The sequence below is a fragment of the Odontesthes bonariensis genome, chromosome 3, assembly GCF_027942865.1.
Source record: "Odontesthes bonariensis isolate fOdoBon6 chromosome 3, fOdoBon6.hap1, whole genome shotgun sequence".
NCBI lineage: Eukaryota > Metazoa > Chordata > Actinopteri > Atheriniformes > Atherinopsidae > Odontesthes > Odontesthes bonariensis.
This window is the reverse complement of record NC_134508.1, coordinates 39,462,784-39,481,402: the sequence shown is the minus strand read 5'-3', so window position 1 is coordinate 39,481,402 and position 18,619 is coordinate 39,462,784. Positions and strand designations below refer to the sequence as shown.

Here is an 18,619-nt window from a genome sequence, read left to right as displayed (position 1 = left end):
ATACCCAACTGCATTATCTGGGTGTCGTAGTCCAGCTTTGAGAAGCTTGATTTTGTCAAATTACCCACAAGACATTACTGGCTAAACTTTTGTGTCCACATTGTCAAAATGCTTGTGTTCTTTGCAAAAAGAATAATGTGCAGGTCTCAAGGAACTGAACAAAAGCACTCAATAACATTACGTCCAGGTAAACAGGCGAAAAAGTGAAGCACAGCAATGACTTAAGCTTCATATCCTCCTCTTATCAGCACCAGAGATAAAAATCAACCCGAGTAGAGGAGTGACGCCATGAAATAAAGTCCCTTAGCAACAAAAACTCAAATGAAAACAAAGCAAGATGATAAACTACAATCTGCCAGTGTAAAACCAGGCGTCGACAGCAAAGAAAGTTGGCTTTGAATTGTTGTTTACACAGTGCCATGGCAACGAGTGGCCGAGAGCGAAAGAGTGTGTGGTTTCTGGTCCAGGACGGGAGCAGCCAGCCAGACAGTTAATATGTCACAGAAACGGAGGGCGAGCTGGCAGTTAAAGACCAGCAGGCAGTGTGAAAGCAGGAGAAAGCTGCCCTACATGTTGGCAGACATCAAGTAGGCTTAAAGCAAAACTGAACATTTTAATCATTGATGGAGTGACCCATTTTGATCAAAACGCAGCAGCAGTTTAGCATTGCACTTCCACAAACCTGGCCGTCACATACAGGCTGATGGAGGAAACTGCAGTGACCAGCGCCTTTTAAGACTGTCAAAAACCAACTCACCAGTGAATAGGAAAGCGTTTAATCACCATTCAGTACAGCATCAAATGATTCAGTAGTCGCGCATTTTTAAATTAGTTGGGAACCCAACACCTGGGTGTACAAAACAGGAGAAATGTGATCTCTTGCAGTACCAGTCAGAACTTGAGCTGCAGCATTTTGGATAATCTGAAAGATCTTCAGTGAATCGATTGGACACCAAGCCAAAGTGGCATTCCAGTCGTCCTGGCACGGACATGTTTTCCAGCATCATTTTGGGACTGGTTGAGGTTTCATGTCGTTTCATGTTCAGATGAAAGGCAGCTCCAGAGACCCGTTTAATGTGAGGGTTAAGACTAGTCCTGGTTAACATGACTCCACGGTTACTCACAGTAGAGCTAAAAGCTAAGGCCATGCCATCGACAATAGCTAAATGGTTAGACTGAGGTTTTAGGGCCAAAAACCGATCTGTTGTCTGAATTCAAAAGTTGAACCCTGTGGAACACCACAGGACACATTATTCAAGTCAGTTTGATTCATATAGCGCCAGGTCACAACCAATGCCATCTGAAGGCACTTTAAAGTTAATATGAAAATGTGCAAACTGGAATCCAACAAAAAGACTTAAACTAGTCCAACGTAATGCTCAATGCAATATTCAAGTCTTTGTAGCAAGATGCTATGGTCAATGTTATAAAAAGTTGCACGCCGATCCAACAGGACGAGCAGAACAAAAAAAAAAAAAAAGTGCTCAGAAGAGGTTATTTGGAACTTTAATTTATCTGCACAAATCTTCAAAAACAACAGTTGCAATGAGAACTTTGTTTCAATCATTAAGAAAATAAAACCCATGTAACACATGATTGTCATCCAGGTTTAAAAAATAAATAAATAAACCACAGAGGAGTTAGTGCCCTGAAAACTGCCATAAAAAGACAAACACTGAGGAACCACAGGCCGACGGTTTGTGCACGTTAGAGAATTAAGTCACACGACAGAATTAAGGTCACAACTCAAAGCTTCTGATCCTGTTGGGCCTGTTCCGAGCATTCACACATCTCCTCTCAGGCCGACGCTCAGGTGTAGAACACAGGTTTTCAGGTTCACCACCTTCAAAATAAACTAAATTTCACAAAGTCTGACAAACAAAATAAAAGGCGATGCCACCACTATTTTAGTTTGCGAGCCAAACTAAACTTTTCTACAGTAGTTCACGGCTCGTCCGTTGTCTGGTTCAGCGTTTTCAGAAACAGAAAGCTGATAATCAGCCGACAGAAGAAATCCTGTGAAGAAAGTGAAACGCCAAGCAGCTGCAGAACGAGGGGTTTTCCCCTCGGGAGTTTGTGGAAACTAAATCAATATCCTGATGAGCAGCACTGGTTCACTTCTGATAACAAGTCAATGTTACACAGAGACTAACTGCCCAATAGTTACAACACAAGTCAATTCTTAGACTAAACTCCTCCAGATCTTTTCCTCATACAGCCTTGAAGAAACACCCGTCTGCACAAGTGGACGGCCAACGCCCTCTATTCAACACACACCTGCCTCGCAACTCGTTGGCCAATGTCCAAACAGGCAGTAAGTGCGCACTTCGTTTCACAATTTTAGACAAGTGGCATTCACATAAAAAGTAGGGTTCTTTCTGGGATCATATCGCTGTGGATGAAGATTTTCACAATGAGACACGAGGTGCTGCTGAAGTGAAACATTAGCACACATACAGCATACAAAGGAAAACATTTTCAAAGTGATTAGGTTAGACTGACCAGGAGAAAACATCCTTCATCCATCACTGAAATGAACAAGTTTTAGCTCATCTGCACACTCACTTATTTCTAAAGGCGTTTAGATTGAAATCAGGTTTTAGTCAGTCTATAGTTTTAGAAATAATTTCATGTTATTGGCCGACTTAAAAAAAATATATATATTTATTTCTTTATATAAATACATGTCCCAGTTTGTGAAACAAAAGTATAAAACTGCTAAGAAATTAAAGGGTCATTAGAAAAACTTTGCTTTAAAACTGCAAGGAACAGCCCTGTGAATCATTAGTGAATTGAATTGTAGCTTCGGATGGATGAGGATTCCCACCCGGAAAAATTTCCCAGCCGACAGGGAAAGCATCACAATGTTGGGGATCCTACCCATCCAAAAATAAAGTAGAATTACATGGAGCGTTTTAACATGATTTGTTGACATCCCGAGAAAAGACATGCTGAAAATATTTCTTCCTGTCACAGCTTTCATTAGACACAAAAGCCAGGGGCCTCCTTAAGGGGCCCCATACCACAGCTAACCATTAACACACACAGACACACGTGAAAAGGACAGAGTTACATCACTCTGACAACAGCAAACATCTCCTTCCCACGCTTTCTCTGCTTGGCTGATGCCTTCTTCCCATCACTGAAGTGACGTATCTGACAAACTGCCATCATCTGTGTAACTGGACTGTAACTTCTCCAAGAAGCCCAGATACGATCACTAATAACACTGGTTTTCTTCCAATGAAACATCTCCATTCAGCGGCCTCATGTCCCACAGCCAGCACCGTTACGCTCAGACATGCGAACGCCGTTACACGTGCTGGCAAATACTCTTGCTGCAGGCTTTAAGACGAGCCTCAAGCCCACGCCTGAGAGAAAACACTCCCTTCAGACTGCAGCTGACTCAAGGCTGCAACGCTCATTACAACCAAGAAAATCCATCCGTCTGCTTTAGTTTCTGCTGAATCGAGCTCTGGTGCGTTTCCTGGTTTGGTTAAGTTCACCTGAGCTGGTGTGAAGTTGAACTGTGGTGTGGACTTAACACCCAGGTGGCTAGAAAGGAGGTCCAAACAGACTGGATTTGTTAAGGAAAGGGAAAATATTAAGAAAGTAGATGTGCAACTTTAAAAAGAAAAAAAAAAAAAAAAAAAAAAAAAAAAAAAAAAAACTGGTCAGACTAAAAGGTCCATAAAGTGCAGCAACCATTGAATTAGCTCAAAAAGCAGAGTCACTGTTCATCTTCACATCAGTGAGCTTTACAGGTTTATCTCTGCAGTTTTTAAACAGTTGAGCAATTTTCTTCTGCAGAAAATGCTCTAAAACCTGAGCTTTGATTAAAAAACAGCTTCCTAAAAACCAGCCTCTAATAAAATTATAGACATGAAATAAGAACATCTGAGAAGTGACTGCCTGCATGTTTATCAGTATTCAGAGAAGAATCTTTATGCGGCTTTAAAGCAGGTAAAAGCACCTGAACAGCGTCCCAAATCTGAAAGTAAAACGCATGTTGGTGTTGCATCTGGCCCGAGGGGGTTCGATCCCTTTCAATTCTGGCTCCTGTAAGCAGTATTTAAGATTTGCTTTAAAGATTTACATGGTTTTACTCATGTTGCGGCTTTGCAAAGCACAAAGTTCCTCCATGTATTAGATTCTCGTTCTCTAAAAGGCAGAATATTTTACCAAAATCCTTTAAACGTGCATGAAAGACTCACTTGTGCCAAATTAAAAGTAGATATTTTTAAAAGGCATTAAACTCAATTCCTTCATCTCAACAGGACAAAACTAATCTAGTGACAAGTTATTGCATCTCAAGCTTTTCCTTCGTTAGAGATGAATCTCATTTCAGAAAAGTTTAATTTTCTTGAGACAACACAAATAAGTCGAAAATGAAGGCCTGATTTCAGCTGCCATAAGAGTTGAGTACAGCAGATTGAAGCAGCTACTAAATGATGAATACATGTGTGGTTTTATTATTATGACAAAGTGATTTATAATAGTAACACATGGAAGGTTGACAAACTCATGATTTGTACATGAACTTAAAGTCAGGAATAACATAAATAAACCTGTTATCACAAGAAAATTAGCTATCATCTCAAGATAACCCAATAATTCACTTGTAATCCGTTGAAAAAGGGCATTAAATAAAACTTTAAGCACAGCCACTGTATTTCTGACAAAAAAAGAAATCCATAAAAATTTAGTTTACAATTTTAAATAAATTCAGAAACCTTACAGTTATCAGGCAGGTTCATTTGCCAACTGTCTTGATAATCAACCAATTTCTGAAAAGAATTAACTACAAAAATTGGAATTTTGGATGTTTCTGAAGTTCTGAAAGCTTAAACTCTGAACTCTGAGCGCGTGTCCCACCCAGTCAGCCGTTTCCTCTCTGGTGTGGAAAAATAATTAAACCACCACAGTTCTACGTCGCTCAACGCACTCCGACCTCATCTTACACCCATCTCCAAATGCCCGGCAGTTATTTCAGCTCTTTCACTGACCGTGGTCTCAAATCAACTCTGGTGCGGCCTGAAATTCCCACAAAAACAGACCGTAAACCTCAAGCTCGTCGACATATTTAGACTTCAGTTTTTGATCAAATGATTCTTAGTGCCAACATGTGCCCAAGTGCACAGAGAGCTCATGAAACACCCAAAGTGACTGTCAAAGAAGCAGCAACCTCACAGCTGCTTCTGACCACAGGTAATCACAGACAGGTGAGCTCATTCGTAAAGGCCTGAGAAGTATCTGACAAAACAGTGACTCAGCAGCTCGTTGACTGAGCTGGCTGACTGCAGAGACAGAGGCTGCGTTCACTGTCTGGAACGAGTATGAACAGATGAGATGGATACAGTAATCATGCGCCACAAGAACCTAGATGTCCCTTGAGGATCATTTTGGCGTCACGTCTGACCCACGTTTGCTTGGAGAAGCTCAAGAAGGCTTCATGAATTGCACAAGAAATGTGCACAGGCAGAAATGTGGCAGAGAACCAACTCTTTTACAGCAGAGTGCTGCGTCAGGTCTGCAGGCTGCTACGTCAGTGCTGAGAAAACCTTTGTTCGCACTCTGAACTCACAACCAGGCAGCAAAATAAGCACACATCAATTAAAGAAAACAGCTTGTTTAATCCCATTTAAATAATCCCCCACATAATGCCTTTTCAGCCAATCAGAAGGCTGATGAGCAGCTGGAGAAACCTTTGGAATCCTGAGGTACTGCCTCAGTGCTGGACAGCTTATAATCATCATCATCTAAATGTCAGGAAATTCACCAATGTGAGTCCCAGACTGAAGAGCTGCCTTTACTTGTTTTACACTTGGATAAACTCTCAGTAAAGTTCAAATAAAATGTAATATTGTCTGACCACCCCTTTCCATCATGTCAAATCCCTCGGATCCATTTCTTTATTAAAATTACAGCAAAACGGGCAATCATAACAGCAAGAAAACGTATCCATCAGTTGCGTTCTTGATTTCACGGCACAGAAACGGATCTACAGCTCCACAGTTAAAGGGCTAGTGCAATTAATTTTTGCAGTAGCCCTTTAACTGTGGAGCTGTAGATTGCTTGGAAAACCAAAAACATGAGCAAATGATTCAGACTTCCCATTTAACACCAAGTGGTTCTGATTTTGTGAATGTTGGTGGCAAGAGTAAAAATAGTTATCATCCGAATCCCAAACCGAGGAGATCTCCACGTGGCACCTGCCTCATTAGCGCAGGTACCCCAGGTGTTTCCCCATCTGTGTGGGAGGCTGCTCATTAGGACACAGCAGCCAGACTCCATTCAGAAAACACTCCATTTAATCCTGCTGTATAAAATACTATTTGTTTGAACTTTTAAAGTTAAAAAAAATAAAAATAAATAAAATTTGGTTTTAGTTCCTAAAGTGGTTTTCCTCCCAATAAAAACGAGGGTAAAACATTTTAAATGACTGAATTTAGTAAATATATAAAACTCTTTATGAACTTTCAACAGCTGGTGAGTTTAAATTGTGTAAAGAACCCTGAAAATAAAGGCAAGCCTTTTTCCCTTTATTATGAAACTAAATTTAAGGTTAAATTCAACCCACTCGGCGCTTAGTTCTACATATAATAAACATATATCGGTCTTTTAAAGTCGGATGAATGGACCCCGGTCACTCACCTATGGAGACCAGCTTTATGCTCTCCCGCTCCAGGAACTCCAGAGCCACCGACACGTTCTCCAGTTTCATCTGCCTGAAGTTGGGCCTCGGGTGGTACTTTCTGTACATCTTCTTTTGGCTCAGGACTTCCAGCAGGGCAATGAGCCTGAGGCCGTCGCCCAGGTCCAGCTGCAGGTCCGCGATCCGCTTGTTGACGCACTTCAGGTGCTCGTTGATCCATCGGGTGAAGGTGTTCTGCTGGATCTTCTTCCACGGAGCGTCCTCAGCCAGGTCCTTCTCTGTGGCCGGCATCTTTAAGCGCTCTTCCCGGTGGTTTTCTGGAACGCTGGTTGTTCGGACTCGGGTTAAATGTGAATGAAAGTGGGCCGTGCTGCGTCTTTCCTCGGAGCTGCCGCAACTTGGTCTGAAGTTTTTTCCTCAAACTCACCGACACTTGAAGCGTTGGGTGCGTTCAGGTGCCGCTCCGATTTTTCCCTGTTCTACTTTCAAGCTCATGCGTCAGCGACGTTTTACCGCCCCCCATTGATGTTTTTGTGTCTTTTTTTGGACAGCTAATGACCTTTTCACGCGAAAATTAAAAGAAACAAGACTCTGAATTCAGTCATTCAGCCTACAGAGAGACAGTAATTTTACAAAGTCAAACCGAAACGAGCAGAAAATACTCAGGCATAACTCTAATGCGCAAATAAGTTAAAGTAATCAAATTAAATCTGACTTTAATGCGCAACAAATCTTTAAAATCCCTGTGTAACAACAAATACGAATAAGTTCTGTTAATTAAAAGATTGAAACGGATCAGAACAGGAATAACTAAAAGACATACTGGAAACAGCGTTATTGACCATGTGATGCCTTATCTTTTTATTAGCTACTGTATTGGTTTAATATTACAGAGTTACTGTATTTTAACACTGCCGTGAGTTTGATTGTACCCTCCTTGTTTTACTATGAAGAGAAACAAAAAGAAAACATTCATTAAATAACTAAATAAAGAAAAATGACCTCACAAAAATATCAACAAATAAAGACAGGTGTTACTTTTGGACAATGACCAGTTCTGCAGAGTTTCTCTGCCTTTCCTGTCCGTTTGGTTTCAGGTGATTACACCTCCAGAGATCAATCAGGGAATGTAAGGTCTGCATGTTATTTATTGTAAAAATACCTGTGGAGCGCCAGACAGATCAACTATAATTTATGAAACTGGTAAAGGTTACTGTGTTGAAACACGTTTTTTTGTTCTTTTTATATAATCCAAACTGTACTAATCTGAGCATTTTATGTGTCATGATGCCAAGGAGAGTTACAGAAAACCTCAAATTGTTTCTGTATCATGGCTCCTGATTCACCTGACACCACAGAAACAAAGTCACAAGCTTCAGCTCCATGTTTTAGACACTATAAATAACAGCGTCTCCAATCAGTTTTGTATCTTTTTCCTCACCCTCAAGCCTTGATGGAGTCAGGAAGCTCCTTATACAAACTTTGCCTGAATAAACGTACAAATAAAAATAACAAGTAGTTTCCAGGCTCACTTTATCTGGAGCTACATGAAATCTTTGCCTTTAAAAAGAAATATCAATGTAATTTTCAGGTATTAGTACTTTTGAACAAAGGTAGATTTTGACAGAAAACAAAAATATATATAAAAGTAAAGATTATTTCAATCTGTAGATACATTTTCCACAGAATCAATGAAATTAATTAATATATGATGCTATATTTATTTAATCTCTTTAATCCTTGTTGAACCACTGATCCATTAAAAGTTCAAAGATCAAGTATGAGGGTGAAATTCCCGACCACCTCGCCTGTTTTTGCGCCATCTGAAGTGGACAAACTTAAAAAATTAGATGCTGTGGAGAAGTTTGGAAATATCTGAAAGCCTTGAGTTCAAATTCCTTTTAATCAGGGTGAAGTTTTCTGCTGCGTATTGTGTTGTTTGTTTGTACTTTTAGGACGACGCAGATCAATAAACTTTGAACTGATCAGCTAAACTCATGACAAGACCAGAGGAGGTCAAAGGTCGAGCTTCCTCGGCATAACGTACCTCAGAGGACACGGAAAGTACAAAAAGATAGTTATAGATATATTAAAGGTAGGGTAGGAGATCCTGGATTTTGAGTCCAGCGAAGCTGCATTTTGAAAATACACAGGTCAAAAGTCCCAACCCTTTTCTTCACTTTCCCCCCGAAGGCACGCCTCTAGAGTACATGAACGCGCACGAGCACGAAGGTGCACGAGCGCTGTTCTGACAGCAAGCATCGATCGTTGCCGTATTTAGTATTTAGTTTATGCTAACTATACGTTTAATAATGCTAGGTGCTAGCCAAGCTAGCTCTAGTTTAGCTTCCTGCCAAACTTCTGGACGCGTAATTCGTTCACGGAGCAGGGTACGCGCACAGGGGGAAGGAGGGGGAGGGAGGAGCAGATTGCAGTTTGATAGACGGCATCAGAATCCAATCATTGTGATACTGTTTTTCCTAGATTGTACGTTCTAGAGGCCACTAAAACTTTTCATATTTGTGTCAAAACTTTTAATTAATTGGTTGCAATGGGGGTGTGAAGAGTATTTCAAGCAATATGTAAAAAAATGTTCCAGAAAAAGATCCCCTACCCCGCCTTTAATCACAAGCTGCTGAGTCAAAATATTTATTTAAAAGTCAATTAGAAAGCTTTACTTAAAATATTTAAAACAAAATTAAGGGATGAAATCATTTAAAGACAGCTTTTCCTTTAGGCAACAACTTTGAGAGAAAACATGATGTAAAAATGTGACTGTGGATCATTAGAGGTTTAAAAATGCTGCAAATTCAGGTGATAATTTGCTAACTTTCTCACTTCTTTGATCATGTATTTTTTGATAAATTGCCATAAAACTAAAAGTCGATTTCAGTAGTCTTTAAAACATAATCTTGTTTGAATATCTTGTATCAAATTAAAAAGTATTTTTTTCAAGTTTCTGTTATCAGAAAGGATTTTCCCACACGATAGAGACATCTTCATCTCAATGAAACTACAGCAGATCTACACAGACTTGTTTCCTCTGGGATCTTTCCATCAGCAGCACGACACTTCATGTTTCTTGTCAACCATCTCATAACAAAACATGTTAACATCTGTTTCCAGTAGATCTTAAAAGTACAAGCCGAGTCGTTGCTGAACTGAAACACTCCTCAAATGTTTCGCCTTCACAGTTTTGGATCAGATCAGATCTGCGCGTCAGCTCCTAAATCCTCCAGCAAGTTTCTATCATCTCGTAAAGATGACATCACGCTCTCGTCTGAATGATTAATGCGCGTTTGCCATGTGAAGACGTTCAGCTAATAACACACCTACACAGGCCCAGACCTGCACTCAGGGGTGAAATGCACATAATTTCTCTCCAGATACACTTAGAAAAGTACAACCTTGAGGTACTGATACTTTGTGCCTTTTTTTTTTTTTTTCATGCCTCAACTTTAAATAACGTCTTACTTTGTCACATATACAGATGGATGCTTCTTGTAAAGGAAAAGCCAATATGTCTGTAAATAAATTGAAGTTCTCAGACGGCATGACATGAGAAACAGTCATGCCACTTTGATCAAAACAGCCACATGGGCTCAGGAGTGCCTTAGAAACCCAGTTTTACTCAGAACAGTCCACCAGTGTAGCCTGAAACTATTATTAGACAAGGAGGGAGCAATAAATCAAATGTGTGCAGAGTTCTCTGGACACAAGCTAATCTCAGGTGCACAGAAAGACAGTGGACACGTGTTCTCTGGTCAGATGAGTCCACGTTTCAGCTGATTTTAGTAAAACAACCTGTGTTTGGTCCTACAAAGAAGAGAAGGACCATCCATGTGATGGTATGGGGCTGCATCAGTGTCCATGGAAGGATGACTTCATGAGTGAAGGTAGCTTTGAGGCAGAGGTGGATGTTGGACGTATGCAACCATCAAGGTGACGTCTTCTCCCAGAAGACGAGTCCTCACCTCGATCTGGACGACTCCCAGCAGTGTGGCTTCATACACACACAGAGTGTGTGTGTTGTCTCCTGTTGAAACTGTACAGCACATCATGAAGAAAAGCAGACCGCAACAACGACGGACTGTTGAGCTGAGATCCTGGATTCAGCAAGTTATTATCCTCAGCTCCCAAACCAAAGAAACATTTGTTTTCCACACAGTTTATTGATGTTGTGATGTTGATGTCAGTGAGGTTTGTGAGTGAAGAGACTGGAAACAGGTGTGGTGGGTCAGCTTGCTACAACTTTAATCCAAACATCGCTCTGCATATTCAATACATCACCATCATATTCTCTACACAGCTTCCTCTCATATTTCTAAACAATTTAAACAAAATAAGTCTAGTTGCACATCATCCAATAACATTTTATTTTACAATTCTCTCTCTGTACTTTAGTGTTTTTGTCTTTAAACATCAGGAATATTTGTTCGCTGTCATTTGTTATTTTTTTTAATTTATTTATTTTTAAACACGGAGACAAGACAGAGTACACAGACGATGACAAACGCTGCTCGAGTCCAAAGTGTGAACCGACACACACCCCACTATACACCGACACACACGGTTATAATTTAATGTCCGTTAAAACCTTTCAACAGAGGCCTGAAGTGTTAAAGTTGATCCCATCATGCTGATAATTTACCTTTTTGTGACCTGAACATCGAAGGAGTTTAAAGAGAAATGAGCTGTTAGACTTCAGAAGAGAACAACTCAAAATGCGACACAGACTGAAGGCTTAAATCCCACGAAGCTCGTTAATCGGCAGAAATAAAACGCGTTGGGTGGACTGAGGCACCAGAGAAAATCCTGTTGTGGTGTTCATGTGGGATGGAGGATTGACAGGACGCCATTGTTTGACTCCTAACAACCAGGAAAAGAGCTGGAACAGGCGTCTGCTTTAGAAACACCTATATGACCTCATTTTCCACCATTAAGTGCCAATTTAAAATATGTGACCTGAGTGGCGCATCTCTTCATTGGAAGACTTGCCTCAGAGGTCCAAGTTGTACTTTTTTTTGTAGGTGGTGATGACATCAGAGTACAGCCAAAAGTCAAGCTCAACAGTAATACTCCTACACGTTATTATTTCTATTCCACATTTTCTACTCAAACAACAGTTTTTGAGCAATCCTGCAAAAACTGAGGTGTTTGGAAAGAGAAAAAGCTAGAATGTTCATCCTCTGGAAAACACAAACGCCAGATACAAATTTTGTTCCATCCAGAATCCGAACTGCTCGGTTGGAGAGCATTTTGACGGCTCCGCGTTATGGTTGGCTAATCAAATAATAAAAAGATGATTTAGTAATGAAAATACATCTAACTGGACTTCCTCCAGTAGTCGAGGAAGACTGAGCGGCAGTTCAAAGCTTTGGAAAGACTTGGTGAGATGTTACAGATCTTCTGTCCTCATTCGTAACACTGACAGGCCCCCGACAGTCAAATAAACCAGGCGTGTGTGCGTTTATCCGACAAAGTGTGTGTTGTTGGCTGTCCCAACACATACTGTGGTGTTTGTTAGTTACATCAGAGGCACTTTGACCCCTTTTCTGTGTCCCCAAAGAGAAGAGAAAAAAGAAAGAAAAAAAATAATTTCAGTAATTTGGCTTCAAGTTTCCACCTCCAACTTCAACCCAAAAAAAGAGAAAAAAAAACAGAGAAAACGCCATGTTAAACATCCAACAAGGCCAACTGAAACAGAACAGAACAGAGCAGGATTCCTGAACCCGCCAGTGTGAACACTTTCCAACAGACTCAGTGTACAGACACACTTCATCACAGTTTGTGCTTTATTTGTGCACTCACGGATTCACTTTGCTTACTTAGATAGTCCACATTTCAAGCTTAAACCTGCTCCAATAAGGTGCGATGCAGATTTACTGTTGTCCCGGTTCTAGCTATGCTTCGTTAGGGTTGCACACATTTCCCAGCCTTTAAATTGACCTAAAATTAACAACTAATAGAAGGAAAAGACAGGAGAAATGCATGCATGTTTGTCCTGATATGAACCAGTGAAACTGAGGTGGTTATGAGCAGATAAATTCCTAAAGTGATCAAACTGCTTTAAAAAAAAAAAAGGCAACACGCAGATTCATAAGAAACTGGGACAAAGAAACTGGGTTGAAGTTTTTGTAGGTAAAATTTAAGGTGAAAGTTCCACTTTTTCAAAGAGAAACCAGCCTGTAGCCTGACCTGTGATGAAGATGAGTCAGTGTGGAGGCTGTGTGTTCCTCACTGAGGCTGCTGGAAAGCACTTCGCCCGTTTATGATGAGTGTGAGCGTCACATCGGGCAGGTTTTAGTGAGGAAGCTCCGCCTGCCGTAGAACGCTTCATTACCCAGAGACAAAAACCAAAACGCCCCCACCACAGCTGAGAGAGAGCTGAGAATAAAAACGACAACAAAACTCCTCTCAGGAAAAAAAAATCTTTAAAATAAACCAAGAAGCATCTGAGTCCTCTGTAGAAACCACAACCTTTATATTCCCTCTACAATTATGTACAATTACATTTTATACAAGTAAAGCAGTGATACTCTCCTCACAGCGCTCTGTTTGTTTGCGTGTGTGCATGTGTGTGTGTTCTAGGTGGAGCTGCTCTTGGAGAGGTTGGGGTAGAGGACGGCTGCGGTCACGGCGACCATCACTGCGATGACCGGCATCCAGGGGCTCCAGCCGCTCTGCCCGAGAGACGACGACAAACAAACACGGAAACAGAGACAAAGAAGACCAAGTTAGTCTGCAGAGTTGTGTCTGAGCTCTGCAGCTGCATCGAGACTGAACCAGAGAGGGCGCTTTTCATGACGCTAACACGTCTCCTCGCCTCCGTCAATCGCATCCCGTTCCTGCCCAGAAAGGTGCGAGGACGGATGCGTTGGAAGATAATCTGAGGCACAAGTTAGCATGATGAAAATCATCTGGAGGTGACTGAGGAGGAGAGTGAAAGACAAAGCAGTGCAGAAACAGAAAGACAGGCCCATTCAGTCCAAAAGATGATACTTTCTCCTTTCTTGGATGCACAAGTTTTTCTTTTCATTGGAAAAAAAAAATGTTTATTTACAAAAAACCGACGCACACAAATCAACATGTAAAAACATTCCTGCAAACACTACGCTGAGGTTAGCTCAACTGATAATTTGATCCAAACGGATTAAAAAAAAAAAAAAAGAGAAAATGTTTAAATGTCCAAGTTAAAGCAGATAAAAAGAACCTTTTATCCTGTTAATCTTTAACAATAAAACAAGACACCCCCCCAAAAAAAGAGGCCCAAATCAGACTTTTTTGCCCATTTATGCCCAATATCTGACTCCCCCCCCCAAAATCAGACCCATCCCACTTTTCCTAATAGATATTGGATTTTTTCAAAGTGACCAAAATGACCTGTCTCACTTTAAAGTGATACTCCGGAGTAGATTCAACCTGGGGTCATTTGAACCGTGATATCCAGCCAAGTAGCCCACCCGCAGTTTTTTCGATATTGGCTGAACATCAGCTGAGTTACTGAGTTATCCCGAATAGCTTTGTACAAGGGTTAATGGATCCTGGCAGTATCTCCAAAACTACCACACTAAAATCACATGCCATGACACCAAACTCCTACAGTAGTACAAATATGGTCTGTACTCACCAAACGATGCATTTGGAAGTTTGAAAATAGTCCAGGAGTTTATTATTATCAACACAAGCCTGATAGCTTTTCTGCTGCTAAAGCTGCGTCGAGTTGTGAAATTATTTTATCAATGGAGAAATTGAGCAACCTTGCTTTGTTGTCTACAGTAGTAGATCAACCCTCATCTTACTTTGAAGCTCCCAGAAGTGACGTCAACGCAGCTTTAGCAGCAGAAAAGCTATCAGGCTTGTGTTGATAATAATAAACTCCTGGACTATTTTCAAACTTCCAAATGCATCGTTTTGTGAGTACAGACCATATTTGTACTACTGTAGAAGTTTGGTGTCATGGCATGTGATTTTAGTGTGGTAGTTTTGGAGATACTGCCAGGATCCATTAACCCTTGTACTAAGCTATTCGGGATAACTCAGTAACTCAGCTGATGTTCAGCCAATATCGAAAAAACTGCGGGTGGGCTACTTGGCTGGATATCACGGTTCAAATGACCCCAGGCTGAATCTACTCCGGAGTATCGCTTTAAGCGACACGAGTCTCGTGTCGCATAAAGTGAGACAGACGTCACAATTCTGCGCCGGAGGAGGCGGAGAAAAGTGAGATCAAATGTAAACAATGGACGAAACAAGCACTTGGTCATAATTATGTCGGCTCCAATTGCACAACAACTTCAGGACCGATATGCACACGCTGACATGTGTAGCACCGCGGGTGAGTTCAGGGCCGTAGGCCGTTCACACCGGAGTCTGATAACGGTCGCATTTAAATTATAACGTGAACAACCACGAATTGAGCATTAAGACGTGCAGTGTGAACGTAGCAGTAGAGCCAAACCACACTTTTATATCAGATGTTTCCTTCAGCATCTACACTGATCAGGTCTGTGTACAAAACTAGGACAATTTCCCAGCCTTTGGATGCAATTAAAAAGCCATCGCAGATGTTTACGTCCGATTTCATCTGGGTTTTGTCATGAGTTTGAAACAGTGGCTCTAAAAGGGAATTACGGCTCTGAGGAGGGTCCATACTGTAAAAACTACATGACAGTAAGACATGAAAGCACCACAGCTGGGTCGTAGTTTAAGGTACGTGCTTTTGTTGGCATTCATCCAAATAATTTTTCATGAGCTGAGAAAGGTTTTTACTCATGTAAGTCGACATGTCAAATATTTCTTCCTTTTGGGAGAAGCTCTGTCTTCTGTCATGGCTTAAAATCCAGCTCCACTGAAAGTTTCTTGGCATTTCATAAGCATCCATCCACACCTCAACATCTTCCAGGCCAAGACAATTTGTCAAGGATACAGCCATAAATACAGTTCGAGTCTGTGTCAACCTTTCAGTTGGTGGAGTGGTCATCTGTTCAAATAGATAACAGATGTGCCGCAGCAGACAGTCGGGGTGTGAAAAAGCTCTTCATTAATGGAGATCTGTCCACTTCGAAGCAGCTTTGTAAAAATCAAACACGAACAAGCACAATTTGTGCTAAAAAAAACATTCAATAAGGGGAAAAAAATATCATTTTTTGGGACTGCTGGAGAGGAAATAAAGTTAAAAAAAAAAAAAAAAACAGATGGAAAGCAGCAAAGTAAACAAGATCGAAGACGTAACCCGACCAGAAAAACAGAGAAGTTACAGACCAGTTTTCCTTCAACAACTGGAAACACTGGTCAGACATTCCTTAATAAAGAGAAGCAGCAAACACGACACAGAACAAACATGATGGACAGGATGTTGGAGGTTTCAAAAAAGAAAGATACATTTAATGTCTGGATAAGAAAACACCCATATCCAAAGAAATAAAGATGCATGCTGCAGAATAAATAAATCAGCAAAGCTGCCAGCAGGTCAAGTCAGAGAGAGTGAAATGGAAACGTAACTGGGGTTAAAGCAGCAAATTGGATGGAAGAAATTAAGGTCAAATTAAAACAATTAACCACAAACCCTGCAGCAGAAGATGGACAAAAACAAGCAGAAGATTAAAAATGAAAGACCCTGAAGAGGAGTGAGAAGAGAGAGCGCCGGTGGAACGTATGAAACAGGTCAGAGCACGACCAGGGATACCAGTCTGAGTTTCAGCTGGTTAGACTTCCAACAACTCAGGGTTCAAGCTTTAAACCAAAAAAAACCTTATAATTTAGTCGAACAAACAGAGGAAAAAGATTTTTTTTTAAATCTGACGAAGGAAATTTGTGACTTTTGAAAAATGAATCATGTAAAATAAATGAAGTCTTTGCCCAATTGCGGAGCCAGTTTCTCACATCCTTCCACTAAAATCTGGATTAAAAATCACAGTTTCACAGTTAAAGTGCATCGTGCCTGATTTGGGAGAATTCAAGAGAACATTTTAATGATCAATCAATAAAACCATTTTACTAACAAGTGCGGCTGAATCATTTTAAAATGACAAAACTCTGCATTTAAATTATTTTCCCCATGAATATACAAGTATTAAAACGGAGACATGAGAAAGAAATGAGGCCACAGCTGTGTGGAAACAGTTTCAGCCTTCATTAGGACCAGGCTTCAGGTCTCTATTCACTTGCTATAGCACGTTATAGTTTCTTTTCTCATTTAAATTAAGTCTGCACATAAAAACTTTATTTCAGCCCAAACTCTTACAGCAAGTCTTTAATTCTCACTAGAGAACAATATGTGTATCCACATGATGCCTGTAACTGTTCAAATCCCAGTGGTATTAGCTATAGTTCCAATTTACTTTAAATCTAATCCTGCCACCATAACCGCCTTCAGGAAACTACGCAGCCCCTTAATCTATGTATTTGTAATGGTTTTTAACGAAGGCTGAGATTATAATCCAGAAAGTGTTCAGATACATTAACAAATAATAAGCACTAGAAATAATCCTATATTAGTCCGAACAAAACTGGACTTTTAAAATAGATGAAATGTTAGTTGGACTAAAATCATACAAAATTACCTTCATAAACCACCAAAATAATGCAGTTGTGGTTCGAAACACTCCTGTATGAGTACTCTCATCTAGACTTAAATGGGCTTAAGCAGTTCGTGCATGATCCAGTATCGCAGCTTTTTGTATCAACAGTAAGTCTTAAGTGTATATTAATACAACAAAATTCCCAATAAAGCTGCTCTCACTCACATATTTTTCCGTTGCGGCAAAATGCGTCACTTAAAGCTTTTCCAGACTGTCGCTCTGCTCTGATAAAATCCAGATTTTATAACCACAGCCTCATCGGACAAAATAGCAAACAAGTAACTTAAAGACAACGTTTCTGAGGTGGATTCAGCTGCACATCTGTGTACGATGACCTCCTACAGAGAGAGTTAGAGGTGGTAGAATGTCTTAAAGGTCATCGGACATACTTTGGTAAGTAACTTAACTCCTTTTCTGTGCATGTATACTGGAACATTGACGGAGGTCAAGACTCAGCTGTGCTTGTGAGTCCGCCGACTGAAGAAAATATAGATTAAACTGAGCTCACTGCATGCTCCTAAAATAACAGATCTGGATAAATATAAGCAGAAAATGTTGAACTATGACTGCACTTAAGTCTGATTTCTGTAAAACATCTTACCCTGATGGACCTTAAAGTGCATTGAATTAAATAAAATTAACAATGATTGTACTCCTCTTAGGGAATATCTTTGAGCTTTCTGGCTGAATGGAATCAGTCTGTTGGAAAGAAAACTCTATCAAAGTGTAAACTTTATGTAAATAAAATAATAAGGGAATAAGAGGGCTTTGTTCCCTGAGGTATCACTTTAAATGAAGGGTTTAGGGATGGTGTGAGTCCATCTCCCAGAGTTGGCTGAAACAGAGCAGAGACAGAAGTTTGACTGAGACAGACAGCCATGCAGTTAGATCTGTTCACACCAGCAGACGAGGACCAGACACCACCATGATGATGATGAGGATGATGATATTCAGTCTCAAAGGGAAGTTTAAGAGGTGAGGAGAGTGTCCTGCTGATCAGAATTCAGGGTTCAACTCCACCAGCTTGGCTACATTATGTAAAGATGTAAATCTTTTCTTGGAGGCTCATATGACATTTACAGCCGTTTGTAAGAATATGAAGAGGTGAACTGGGCCTCAGTCAAATTTAAAACATCCAGTGAGCAGGTCAGAGCGTCATGTGTTACGATACAAAGATATTAACCTGCTATGTAAATGTGATTTCTTTTTATTTGTAAATAGATGGATTATAATCACAGAAATCGAAACGTTACAGACATCTGGAACCAGTCTAAGTCAAAAAGTCAAGATTAGAGGTTAACTGGCAAGAGTAGAAAGATGTGCGGAAGAAAATGTGCATTGGACTGAGTACAAGCCTCGTTATTCCAACTGAAACATGTAA

General features: G+C 40.4%; 2 protein-coding genes across 11 annotated transcripts in view; both read right to left on the bottom strand.

The window, feature by feature from the left end:
- flnba (filamin B a) overlaps nucleotides 1–7,082 on the bottom strand; it is a 65,610-nt gene extending 58,528 nt beyond the window's left edge. For both annotated transcript variants that reach the window (XM_075461799.1, XM_075461800.1), the window contains exon 1: nucleotides 6,655–7,082. In XM_075461799.1, coding sequence (XP_075317914.1) covers nucleotides 6,655–6,946 — 292 coding nt within the window. In that variant the 5' untranslated portion in view covers nucleotides 6,947–7,082. The remainder of the gene's footprint in view (nucleotides 1–6,654) is intronic.
- A 3,803-nt stretch (nucleotides 7,083–10,885) lies between these two features.
- Nucleotides 10,886–18,619, bottom strand: part of slmapa (sarcolemma associated protein a) — a 63,530-nt gene continuing 55,796 nt past the window's right edge. For 7 of the 9 annotated variants that reach the window (XM_075461789.1, XM_075461792.1, XM_075461793.1 and 4 more), the window contains one exon: nucleotides 10,886–13,338. In XM_075461789.1, the coding sequence (XP_075317904.1) occupies nucleotides 13,243–13,338 (96 nt within the window). In that variant the 3' untranslated portion in view covers nucleotides 10,886–13,242. The remainder of the gene's footprint in view (nucleotides 13,339–18,619) is intronic. The other 2 variants (XM_075461790.1, XM_075461795.1) reach the window with 1 other exon arrangement.